The sequence below is a fragment of the Arvicanthis niloticus genome, chromosome 19 (genome assembly GCF_011762505.2).
Source record: "Arvicanthis niloticus isolate mArvNil1 chromosome 19, mArvNil1.pat.X, whole genome shotgun sequence".
In the NCBI taxonomy this organism is placed as follows: domain Eukaryota; kingdom Metazoa; phylum Chordata; class Mammalia; order Rodentia; family Muridae; genus Arvicanthis; species Arvicanthis niloticus.
Genome location: NC_047676.1, coordinates 41,486,839 through 41,500,631, shown reverse-complemented (window position 1 = coordinate 41,500,631; position 13,793 = coordinate 41,486,839). Strand labels below are relative to the sequence as shown.

General features: G+C 40.4%; 1 protein-coding gene across 4 annotated transcripts in view; it reads right to left on the bottom strand.

Moving 5' to 3' along the window:
* The window catches only part of Ddx4 (DEAD-box helicase 4), a 53,300-nt gene extending 40,351 nt beyond the window's left edge, over nucleotides 1-12,949 (bottom strand). For 2 of the 4 annotated variants that reach the window (XM_034523444.2, XM_034523450.2), the window contains exons 1-4: nucleotides 12,815-12,949; nucleotides 11,912-11,998; nucleotides 5,698-5,758; nucleotides 2,223-2,300 (exon numbers count right to left, since the gene is read on the bottom strand). In XM_034523444.2, the coding sequence (XP_034379335.1) occupies nucleotides 2,223-2,300; nucleotides 5,698-5,758; nucleotides 11,912-11,983 (211 nt within the window). In that variant the 5' untranslated portion in view covers nucleotides 11,984-11,998; nucleotides 12,815-12,949. Of the gene's footprint in view, nucleotides 1-2,222; nucleotides 2,301-5,697; nucleotides 5,759-11,911; nucleotides 11,999-12,515 lie in introns of all 4 variants that reach the window. The other 2 variants (XM_034523449.1, XM_034523445.2) reach the window with 2 other exon arrangements.
* Nucleotides 12,950-13,793: the final 844 nt, after the last annotated feature.

The window sequence follows — 13,793 nt, the reverse complement described above, 5'->3', positions numbered from 1 at the left end:
CCTGAGGCAGTCCGGAGAGCTGGTCCCAAGGCCATGAGAACAGAAGACCTGGCCCTGCCTGCACTCACTGGCTGCAGCACTAGGAAGAGCTGGCTGGCTCTGCACCCACATGGGCAACTCAGTAGAGCTCATGGTCAAGCATAAGTGAGCCAACTGGAGGGCATGAGAGCAGGAGAGCTGGTCTAGCCCCTTGCCAGCTGCAGCACTGAGTGAGCTGAAGAGCTCCACCTGGTGATACGTAGGAGAGCTGGCAGAATGGCCAACTTAGCTACCACCCAGACCCAGATGCAGGGCTTTAAATTGGACCACCCCTAAAATCTCATCTATTAACTGCTGGAGCACGTGAAAGGCTGGTCCTGCTGATCCAAAGCTACAGCAATCTCATGACACAGGGAAGCAAAAGGATACCCAAGAGGAGTCCTGGTAAGGAGCTAGTATTGATGGTGTAGTCAGAGACCTTGAAACCAGACCAGTGACTCATTGCAATGAACATTTGTAAGTAAAGATGTGTGGGGAAGGGGCACACTGTGGAAAACACTGTGATGCACGCACTACAGCTTCCACAATGAGATGTTTTCTATACTTTGTTTTGTTTATTTTTTATTTTTGTTTTCTATTTTCTTGGGGGTGGAGATTGAAAAGGCAGAGGGGAGATATGAATGGATGGAGAGATAAATGGGGTTGGGGTAAATGATGTGAAACTCACAAAGAATAAAGATGTGTGTGTGTGTGTGTGTGTGTGTGTGTGTGTGTGTGTGTGTGTATAGAAACACAAAGAGAAAAAAATGGATATTAGATGTTTTTAAATTACCAAACAGTCCTAGCTATGTTATGTCTTAAAAGACAAAAAAGCTTGCCAGGCAGTGGTGGCACCCGCCTTTAATCCCAGCACTTGGGAGGCAGAGGCAGGTGGATTCGAGGCCAGCCTGGTCTACAGAGTGAGTTCCAGGATAGCCAGGGCTATACAGAGAAACCCTGTCTCGAAAAACAAACAAACAAACAGACAAAAAGCTCACAAAGGCTTAAGTTAGCATGAAATTTTAGTACCATGTTTTTGCATTATAATAAAACTTAGTATAAAATGTTTTCAGTACTTTAATATCAACTCTATCAATTATGGGAAAATGAAGGTATTTTGCTCTATAACTACTAAACCCAAGTGTTCCTAGTTTTTTGTTTTTGTTTTTGTTTGTTCATGTGTTTGTTTAGAGACTTTTGCATGCAGCCTAGGATGACCTTAAACTCAAAATCCTCCTGCCAAATGCTGAAATTACAATATATATGACAAGTTTTGACAGCTTAAAAATGTAATTTTAAAAAATTTGGGAGGTGGAGGCAGGAAGACAAGAATTTTAAGACCAGCCTCAGCTACACAGTAGATTCGAGGCCAGTCTGAGCTACAAGAGACCCCGTCTCAAACATAAGTAAATAACTTGTTAAACAATACTGATAAGCTAACAGAAATATCTCCCATACTGCTTTTTGTTAAGAAAGCTAACACTCAACAAGGCCCTTATACCCTAACCATCCAAAGGTTTTTATAACATTCTTCTCACATCAATTCCTAGAAACAGAAACTTGAAATTAAGCAGCAGCTGATCTATGGGACCAATCTGTCTGTCTAGCCCACTTAACTATGTCTTATAATACCAGGAAAGTAAAAACAGCATAAAGTATTCAGGCATTACCTGGTGTGGTGGACAGGCCTCCACTCCCAGCACTTAGGAGGCTGTGGAAGGAGGATCCCAAGTTCAATACTTGTCTGTACTGTATTACACATAGAGGTTTATGGGCAGCCTGTGTTTAAGGCCAGCATGGATATTATATAGAATTTAAAGCTAGTTGGGCATGCCTGTCTTTGTTTCTCTGCCCCACACTCTCACAACCCTAACATTAAATAAAAACTAACTTGCCAGGCAGTGGTGTTACATGCCTTTAATCTCAGCATTCAGGAGGCAGAGTCAGGTGGATCTCTGGGAGCTCAAGGGCAGCCTGGTCTATACTATAGGCATAAGTTATAGGACAGCCAGAACTATACAGAGAAACCCTGTTTCCAAAAAAAAAAAAAAAAACCACACACATACACACAAAAATTAATTCATTATACCAACAAAACCTACCATCCACTGAGTTACAGAAGACTTAGTTTTGCACAACTAGCCAACCAAAGCCCCTATGCCATTATTCAACAGTTCGGATGTTTAAAAAGAGATGACACTTACCTCTGTTTCCTAAATTTCTTCCAGAAGGAAATCCACTTCTCATGAAATGATCTCTTCCAGAATGTCCATCTTCCATTTCTAAAACAAATAACATTTCAAAGCAAGTCAAATAAAAATATGTATACAAATATACAAATTTAAAGCCTTTTCGATGTTCCACACACTTAAAGAAATTTTATTTACCAACAAGTGACAGATTCAAGCTACTTGGATGTCTGAGGCAGAAGAGTGACAAATCCATAACAGTCTGAGCTACAATGTAAGTTCAAAGCCAGCTATGTATTGAGATACATTCTCAAAACAAAATTGAATTACAGAGTTAAAATAGGGCTAGCACTGTATCTGCATCTTGCTTAGGATGCTTGTGGCTCTAGGTTCCTTCTCTAGTTTAAAAAGAAAAATGCTAACAACAAGGAGCCTAACTGAAAAGTGAGTTGTGTTTCCCAGTAGCTCTTTAGGAGAATATCCTATTTCCACCAGCTTCTATAAAGACCCACTCACCTGCCTAGAGATGGTTCCAGCCACCATGAGCTGGGCCCTCCCATGTCAACTAGCAATAAGGAAAATGCCCCACAAACATGGTCACAGATCAGTATGATCAAGGTAATTCTTCAACTGAGGATCTCTCTTCTAAGTGACTCTAGGCTGTGACAAATCAATGAAACTAAATAAATAAAAACTAACCAGGACACAATAATTAAAAGCAATAGACAGCATAATAGGATTCCCTTTCTAGGAAAAATGAAAAGAAACCAAATCAAGTATAACGTAACAGAATGGAAAGGTACAGAAAGCAAGGACAGCCGAGCAAAGACAAGCAAGTCTGTGTCTCCACAACAGCAAAAATATGTAAATATACATCCGTAAATACAAATGGAATTTGATACAATTATGTTAGAATATAGAAATCTAAGAAGGAATCAGTCACTGTCAGTGGATGGCAAACCCAGAGGCCAAGATTTTTGATAATTTGGTGATAATTTAGCTCCTTCCTAAGTTTTTGACAATTATATAGGTATCAGTTTTAGCTTACATTCACTTGACTAGAACATGCCACCATAAAAAGTAACTTTCTAGGTCCACAAGCTATCCTTACAATCAAGAAGAGGACCGACACAATGATCAGTAAGGGTACGCCACCAAGTCTGACAGCCTGAGTGCCAGTCCCAGAGCCCACATGATGGAAGGAGAGAGTCTGATTCCTGGCAGCTGTCCTCTCCACTCCTGGGTTGCAGCTTGCATGCATGCCCTCACTCAAAACACAATAAATACTCAAACTGGTTTTGAAAATAATTTTAGTTGAAAAGAACTATAATAGCAAGCCAGCGGTGGTGCAGCGGCTTAGGCGCCGGACTGCAGAGGGTGAACCCGCGCCCTTTGCTCTCTCTCTCTCCCAGTTCGAATCCCGTTTTCCCCGTGTGACTCTGTCCGAGTCTCGTGGAGGGAAAAAAAACAACTATAAAAAAGTACTTGTTAACCAAAAGAGGAATATTTCCCCCAATTCATTCCCTTAGCCTAAGCATTCATGGATCAATAGGTATGGCTTTTAGTGGGTGGTTATTTCAATCTAACTTTTTAAAATTCTATGACAACAGATCACTATGCTCTTATGATATAGGCCTACTTCATTCCTTTACTAAAACTGCCTCTTGTTGATACCTCACAGAACCAGGTTTCTGCTGGTTATATTATCAAGAAGTACAGTTTTACACACTTTTTTTTTTTTAATGTTTAAAAGATCTCAGCATTCATATGGAGGAAGCAAAATTAGCTTTCTGTTAGTTTCAGGCAGGTTCCTGAAACTATGGTTATATATTAAAGCAATACATTTAAATTTTTATGAAAGAAGTGCTTCTTGACAGAGGCAAAGGTTTTATATTAACTTTTGTCAACGAATTTAACTTGAACTTAAAATAGCCATAGGAATTAAATTTGCTTTAACTACATCACCTGAGTCTCAAACTCCCCTCATATTCTACAAACTACCTTGGCACAGTTGCTTTTTTATTTGTTTCGGGGGATTTTTCTTCACTTTAAGCCAAGTTCCAGTGAGCCAACAGTTCCATTGACTATAAAATGCTTTACCTTATCCTCTAATTTTAATGGGAGAAATTATAAACTGAATGTGCCTACAGGCCTTGCATTTGACTTCCTTAAAATAAGCGGTAATTCAAATGCACAGACAGCAACTTGAACTCACTGCAAGTACAGTAGTCTGGCTGCCATGGTTGGAGACAGGAGGAGTGAGGAGCTATTATTTAATAGAAACAGAATTTCAGTTCGCAAAGATGAAAAAGATCTCAAGGTAGATAGTAGACGATATAGCAATGTGGGTGTGTTTATTACCAGTCAACTATACTCTTAAAAATAGTGAAGATAAAAAGTAGACTCTTGGGGCTGGAGCATGGCTCAGCAGTTAAGAGCACTGACTGCTCTCACAGAAGAGCCAAGTTCAGTTCCCTGCACATACATGGGAGCTCACCACCATCTCTAACTCCAGTTCCGGAGGCTCTATCACGTTCTGCTACTTCAGGTACCAGGCATATATATGGTGCACTTACACACATGCTGACAAAACATGTATACACATAAATAGTAAGTAACTATTTTCTTTTTAATAGCAAAGATCAGGCTGGCAAGATGACTCAGCAAGTAGAAATACTTGCTGTACAGGCCTGACCATCCAGAGTTCGATTCCCAGAACACCTAAAGGTAGAGAGAGACCCAACTCCACAAACATGCCACAGCACACACACACACTATGCCCACAGTAATACAAACATTCATGGTGAAGATGATCACTATCATGTACATTTACCATAATCAAAAGAATCTTTCACTGCATGGCAGTGATCACATGTGGGCCTGTTTCAGGCTTCAACAAAACAAAATACTGCCATGATTTAATTTCTTAGCCCAACTCCTACCCTTCCTACCATGGTAGCATACACATTAACTCGATAGTGTATAGGTAGTACACATGCAGGGTGGGGTAGTCCAAGTGAAAACAGCACAGACAAAGGGCTTGAGCAGAAGAATAGGTTGAAACTTTATTTTGAACTTATCTCTCATTCTCTTGGAAACTTCAATAAATTAGTTTTCTGATGCCAAAAAGTAGAAATTCATACTCTTACTGTGTGGCTTAATCCGTTGTTTGGGACCAGTCACCATGACTGGAACCTGCTTTAATAATCTCACCATCTATCCTGCTTCCTACTATCAGGAGACCTGACAATGCATTAGCAACCTGAAGCCAAACAGGCAACCTTCAGGTCGGAAAAAGTTTTGCAGCAACTCACTAAATAATAGTCTATAACACTCTATCTTCTTTAGCTACAAGTTACCCTACTATAAAATATCCAAATTAGCATGAGTCCTCATTATAAAAACTTAAACACACTCTATGTCTATCAGTCTGCAGTATTATATAAAACTCTTGACCTAAAAAGAAAAGCCATCTTGTCATAACGCATACCTGCTGATGAAGCTGAAGTCCTGTTAAAAGTGTCTCCATTCGCTCCAGAAGAATATTTATCCTGTACGAAAGAAAGCCAAGTTTTCTACTCTGAATAAGAACATGTCATCTACTTCACAAACAGAAACATACAGAATCCCTTCCTTTTCATGAGAAATACACTCTAAGAACCTCGGTGCCTGAAACCATGAGTAGTATACAATCATTCATGTACTGTAGCGCTCTCTCTGCCTCACTCACTCATCCCCATATCTCATGCACACAAAATATATGAGATACTTTTTCTTATACATATATACCTATGGAAAGGTTTATGAATTTCACACAGTAAGAGAATAAAAACAATTATGGCACTATAGTGTTACGATCTTACTTACTCACTCCTCTTGTGGTGTGACATGATCTAACGCCGCCTACATGAGATGAGGCAAGCTGGATTACAGAAACATTTAACATCAAGTGCTAGTGACCTCCTGACAATACATCAGGAGAATCAACCCATTTAAGTGATTGTGGGACATAAACTCATAATGTCAGACAGCTAGTATATACACAGATACACCAGACAAAGGGAGATGGTGGCAGGTTTTAACATGCTACCCAGAATGACATGAAATTTAAAACATCAGGTATTTAATTTTGAAATTTCCCACTTAATATTTTTACACCAGTTGGCTACTTGTAACTGAAACCATGAAAAGCAAAACTGCAGATAAAGAGAGATTATTTTATGACTTCATGCAGTGTTATATGCTAAAGAGAGATTACTGTATAACTGCATGCAAAACAACAGTAAACAGGGTTTCTAGGTCAAGAGATGGATCCTCATTATTTATTCCAAGACATAGTAACCTAATTTATAAGTGTAACGCAAATTTATCACTTTAAATTAACAAACTACAGCCACAGGACAAATCTAGTAGGCTACCCATTCCTATAAACAATTTTATTAGAATACAGCAATTCATTAATATATGAATATATCAATAGATGTAGTAGCCAAGCTGTGGTTGGGACTAAAACTTACAAAGTCTAAGTCATTTGAAGACTAATACTTTACATAAAATGTTTGCTGACTCATATTGACAAGTATAAACTGTTAAGTAAATAAGCCAAAGACAATACACAATATTGTTTGCAGAGCTCAGTGTTTCACAGTATACTCACCAATGTTACAGAATAAAGTAGAACATAGGACAAAATTATCAGAAGGCAGACTCCAAGTAAAGACACTTATTTTAAAAACTTTCACTGTGACTAGGAATGACTAACATTCAGGAAGATGATGAGACTGAGGCCAGCTTGGGCTACAAAAGAAAACTATCTCAAAAATGTTTTCTAAAGCACTATCATTGTAAATAATTTAACCAAAATAAGTTACTATATTTACACTTGTTGGGGGCAGTTTCTAGAGTTCCACCTTGCTGGCAGGATCAAAGGTGAGTTCATGTTCCCAGGCCCCGAGACTCAACTTCTACCCTGCTTCTCAGATGTTTCATGTTTGTCTGCTAACTGGTAAAGGATGTAAAGAGGGAATCCATGCTGATATCCCCTTATCTAAACTAGGGCACACAAGTTGTAAATGTGTTGCTTGCCTTCACTTAGTTGACTATGTACAGTTTGCCCACTTTTTTGTTCTATTATCATTCTAAAATTCCAGGCCAGAGTCCTGGCTGCAAAAGCTGAATCAAGGACCATGAACCCAGATGACCCAGATAAGGCCAAGTCACCAATGTTAACTTCCTTGCTTAACCCCTTGTGTCAAAATAGGATTAGTCAGTATAACAGCCCACCCTGATTCCCTTTACTTTGTGTCCCCATCCTATAAAAATATACCATCTCCCTTCAGGGACACGGTTCAGAACCTGAACTGCCTCCCTCCATGTGCAGAAAATAAAGCTTTCATTTTAAGATTCTGTCTCTGAAGTGAGTTTTCTTGGCTTCCATCCTGAACCCAACTTTAAAGAATACTCAGTTATGCACTGAAAATTATTTGGATTCTGGGGCTGTTTTTCAAATCTAATGACATGGTGACTAACCAGCTACTGGGTCAAAATATTCGTGGTTAATTTCAATTAAACTTAAAGATTGTCTTCAATGATCACTCACTGTTCCTGTTTCTAGTCTTAAAACAAACTACTATAGATACATGTACATTACTGTGGCAGAAATACACCAATCAGAATGGCTAAGATCAAAAACTCAGGTGACAACACATGTTGGTTAGGATGTGGAGAAAGAGGAACACTCCTCCATTGCTAGTGGGATTGCAAACTAGTACAACCACTCTGGAAATCAGTCTGGAGGTTCCTCAGAAAATTGGAAATAGATCTACCAGCTACACCACTCTTGGCAATAATACCAAAAGATGGCCCACCATGCCACAGGGGCACGTGTTCCACTATGTTCATAGCGGCCTTGTTTATGATAGCTAGAAGCAAGAAACAACCCAAATGTCCCAGAACAGAAGAATGGATACAGAAAATGTGGTTCATTTACACAATGGAAAACCACTCAGCTATTAAGAATGAGGACATCCTGAGATTTGCAGGCAAATAGATAGAACTAGAAAATATCATCCTAAGTGAGGTAACTCAGACCCAAAAGGACATGCATAGTATGTACTCACTAATAAATGGATATTAGCCAAAAAAAAAAAAAAAAAAAAAAAAGTACAGAATATCCAAGATACAGTCCACAGAACTCAAAAAGGTCAACAAGCTGAAAGGCCCAAGTAAGGATGCCTCAGTCCCACTTGGGAGGGAGAAAACACACACACACACACACACACACACACACACACAAGTAGGGAGGGAGGGAGGGATGTGGGAGGGAAAGTAGACAGAGGCTGGGGGGAGAGGGGAGCCTGATCTGTTATTGGGTGAGGGAAAAGGATTGAAGCCTTGAGGTCCAGCAGAAAGAATGGAAATAGGCAACCTCAGGAGGTAGATGGTTAGGGGGACCCTCCAGAATGCACCAGAGACCTGGGAGGTGAGAAATTCTCAGGACTCAGAGGGAGGGACCTTAGATGAAATGCCAAACAGTAGGGAGATGGAACTTATAGAGCCCACCTCCAGCAGAAAGACAGGGCATCAAGTGAGGGAGGGGGTTGCCATCCCACAGTCAAAACTCTGACCCATAATTGTTCCTGTCTGAAAGAGCTGCAGGGATGGAAATGGAGAGGAGCCTGAGGAAAAGAAGGTCCAATGACAGGCCCAAAGTGGGATCCAGCTCAAGAGAAGGTCCCAAGGCCTAACACTATTACTGAGGTTATGGAGAGCTCAAAAAAAAAAAAAAAAAAAAAAGGACCTATCATGACTGCACTCTGGAAGACCCGACACGCAGTCAGACGCAGGTATTTGCACTCAACCAATGCACAGTAGCTGCTGACTCCTGTGGTTGAATTAGAGAAAGTCTGGAAGAAGCTGAGGAGGAGGGTGACCCTGTAGGAGAACCAGTAGTCTCAATTAACCTGGATCCCCAAGATCTCTCAAGCACTGGACCATCAACCAGGCAGCATACACCAGCTGATATGAGGTCCCCAACACATATACAGCAGAGGACTGCCGGGTCTGGGTTCATTCAGAGAAGATGTACTTAACCCTCAAGAGATTGGAGGCCCCAGGGAGTTTAGCAGTCTGGTTGGGTGGGGATGTGGAGTTGGGAATATCCTTGTGGAGACATGGGGGTGAGGAGAAAGTATGGGATGTGGAACAGTTGGAAGGTGGGGGGGGGGGGAGATAAAATCTGGAGGGTAATAAACAAAGAAACGACAAAAAACAAAAGAGAGAAGTAATGGGAGAGCACACACACATGAGGGGACACACACACACACAGAGGTAGCAGTGGTTGGGGGTGACACAAACACACAAACCAATGACTATCTACATGCAACTGGTACTAGAAGCTGCAAAGATTCTCTTAGAACCTCCAAAGGAAGGACAGAAGTGCAGATACTCTGATCTCTAACCTCTAGCTTCAAGGATAATGATAAAAAACTTAAGTTGTTTTACATTGCCCAGTGTATGATGATTTGTTACAGTAGCTATCTGAAACTAACATACCTGCTTTCCTAATGCCCTAATATGTTGTTTGTTCCCTCCTGGGACCTTTGCTCCTGATGTCCTGCTGAGACTGCTTCAGATCACTACACAGAACCTTCAGGAAGCCATCCCTTATTCCACTTGATCTAAACCCACCTCAACATAACAGACTCACGCTTCTCTATTTTTATGGTTCTCCATGTCTTAAAGTTAGTGGGTTCTCAAATGTGCTTATTTTGTCTCCTACAATACAATGTCTTTGATAGAAAGTATTTTATCATGTCCCAACACCATTTATAGCACACAGGATTAAGTAAAAATATGTTGAATAAATCACAGGTCATGTTATTCATTTACTTTTTGAACAACTAGCTACAAATCATTTGTAGTCTCTTAAACCACCCAAAAACATCAATATAGAAATTTCAAATATTTAACCCATAAAGATTCTCTCTGTAACTACAAATAACTTTGAATGAATATATCTGTTTGCCTCCATTCTCACTGTTAACTCTGAGGTGTTGTCTACTATTTTCTTATTTCATCAACTATTACTGCTAATACTGCTTTATAAAATTACAGTTATGGAGAGATTTAACTCAATTTATTTTACTTAAATTTCAGGAGCCCTTTCCATCCTAAAATGTACCAAAACGGACAGGCCTTACACAGAAATGATTAGTACCAAAAAGCACCATTGCACAGTAATCAAACGGAGTGACTAATACACTCATTCTAATAAAGCCAACAGAGTACCAATGTGTAGCAACTGTGATTTCTGAACTACACTGCTAAGCAGTTTTTCATAATTCCACTCCTTTTACTCTATCTTTAGGTGGCATATTCACTTCCAAATCTAGATTTAGGAAGTACTAAGAGCTATCAGAACACTACCCTAATATTTCTAAGTATATAAGCATATATTGTTATTGTATCTTAAAGAATGCACATTAAAATTCTCCTCACAGATACTGCTTATGGTGGTATTAGCACAAGACTATATCAAAAGCACTAATAAAATTCAAAATGGAAATGAAAATTCAGTAGGATCAAATAGTGTCTTAAAATCCTGAATAAAAGACTATATTTTCCTCCATACAAATGATATTTATCCTTAGCCTTTGTCTACACTTTTTACTCAAGAAAGGTCAACAGGCCATTAACTACAACAGGCCATTAACTATATCATGTTCACTCAAGTCACCAAAGTCAAATCACTAACAGGAAAACCAACAATAGGGTTAAATGTGAAGATAAATATAAAAAACTCACCACAAACTGACTCCACACAACACTATTAAGTCCTAGGGTGTAATTATCAATTTAGTATTCTCAATGTCAAGATACTTGGTTATGTAGAACGAGAGGGCAAGACTTTTAGGTAATTTGTCTCTTTCCCAAAAGATGTTATTATTTGTATGATGCAAAGAGAACTATTAAAAGATAACACATATTAAAGGTCTAGACCTAAAATAGGTTCTAAGTCAAGAAATATTATACAGTCAGATTATTATTTGAGGTACTTGAATTCAAAGCCAACTCCAATTATATCAAAACACTAGATGTTTTATGCTTATATAAAATAAGCGCTTCCACAAGAACATCACTTAGAATCAGAACTGACATACACATAAAATAGAAATTCTGAATGTGAGGGTACTTCTGCAAAAATCAGTATCTTATAAAATACATTTCATTAAAATATTAAACCCAAAGCTCCTTCTTGAGTTATAATTTTAACTCCCCAAATGCCATTCAGATATCTAATCTAGAATTTTATAGTCTAATATATTCTCATTGAGCTCCTTACATAAAATCAGTTTTCAGAATTCAAAGTACTACTCAAAATCAAATCATTACTTTCAATGTTTTCTATACACAAGTTATCTGTCAAGATTTTCAAACACAATTGTACAAACCTGTGTTCATTGTTAAGTCCTAAATCATTGAGATCTGAACTTACACTGGTAGTACTACAGCTTTTGCTTGTTAGTATCAAATTACTATATGTGTTATTCAATTCGAAGTTTAGCCTGCCTTTCTCATACCCCATAAAATAGGTAAAAATCACATGCAGATAAACACTAAAAAAAAAAAAATTTTTAGAACGGTCTCACTAGTTTATTAACTGATAAAAATCCACAACTTTTAGTAACTCTAAGTTTTATTACCTTCTCAAATACAGGAACGTAGGAAGACACATGAGGTTTGAGGATTTCTGCCTCCCAATCTTCATCTCCCATGATAGCTTCAGGTTCCTTTTTTTAAAACGAAAAAGAAAAGGTACTTTTGACCATAAACACATCAGAATTGTTATCTTTCAATTATGGAGCTGTGGTGTAGGTCAAAGACACAGTAAATGAAACACTAGGCAACTGGGGTTGACCGCTACCACATAATAATTTTTATATACATATGTGCGTGTGTGTGTATGTGTGTATGTAATATATATATATATATAATCTTTTTGTCCCTCCACACCACTTGCAACTACTAAACTAACTTCTTCCCCCAAAGCCTTTACCTTCTTGCCAGCACTTTTATCTTTCAGAGGCTGGGTGAATCATTCAAGCAACCCCCGCGTTCCCAGGGGTGCCAATTTGCCCCAAACTCTTGTTTTCCCTGAAAGGGTTCCCAAATGGCTTGCTGTGTATGAGATGGATGGATGGGTAGTTTCCCCTCAATGATAGACAGGATGTTGAGGCCTTGGAAACTGGAAGGGGAAAATGTCCTGGGTCGGCAGGTCGGCGGCCCTATCCCTTCGACGGGACGTACCAAGCTTCCCCGAGGAGGAGCGCTCACCACAAACACCGTTTCTTCTGAGAAATGGCCGCCTAGGCACAGAGCAGAAGGTTCCCTGGGCCGCCCTCCCCTGCAGGCCTCAAGTCTTCACACCCACTCCACTCAGCATAAAGACGCGGGTCGGGGCGGGAAGGCCCCAGAGGCCGACCTCAAGCCCCACGCAGGCCCATGTGCGCGGCCTCTGGCCTAAGTCCGCCCTGGGGGCCGCCGGGCCTGGTTAGGGCGTCCAGGGCCTGGGTCGGAAGCAAGAGGAAGCCCACCAGCCCACTCACCTCTCCGCTCCAGGCTCCCTGGGCTCCTCGCGGCCGCCGACGCGGCTTAAACGGCTGCACGTGCGGACGCCGGGACGCCGACTGCGTCAGGGGCGCGGGGCCTAACAACAAATAGCACTAGGCGACGGGGCCGCCAGCCAATCAGCGCCCGCGGCGCGCGGCTTCCCGCCTCATGGCCGGCCTGTGCGTTCTCTGCCTTTGATGGGGCCTCTTTTTGCTCGGTGGGCTGTTAGGGCCTGCCACCCGCTGCATCCTGTCTCTCTTCTGTGGGTCCCCAAGGGCTCATCAGTTCTATTGTAGTCATACAAAAGTTAAAAAAGATAATAAAAATTAAAACCTGGGACTCTAGGAGGCAGAGGCAGGTGAATCTCTGAGTTGAAACCAGCCTGTACCACAGAGCAAATTCTAGGACAGTCAGAGCTACGCAGCGAAAGCCTGTCTTGGAAAAAATGAAAGGGGGGTAAAAATCTGGGAGCCATGCAAATGCTTTCTCTCCCAACCCTGGAAGCTTTCTCTTGACCTCCCAAAGCCGGTTCTGAATCTAAAAGTCTGAAGTGCTCTCTTTGTATCCGAGAAATCCACTACCCTACACTCCTACTAAAACCGACTAGAAGCAATGCTTTTCTTTTTCTTCTCCATACAAAGAGGCAAGGATGAGACTTAGAGTTGTCAAGAAAGCCAGTCTGTAGGAAGAAGAAATGGTTTGTTTGCTAAGGCCTGCATTTGTGGTATACCTGTTTACATCCCCTTGGGCACTGGCCAGTGCAGCATTTAAAGCGTTCATTAACTAGATATTCATGTTCTGTCTGCTCCTCACCTCTTTCAGAAGGAAAATTCCTTCACTGTCTTTTCTAGTATCCACCAAAGGGATAACAAATATATGTAAAGCATGATTCTTGTTTTTATTTTTACTTCCATCGTTTTCCTTTCTCTGAATTTTTGAAGAAATTCTAGGATATCTCAGTCGGGAACTTAAAGA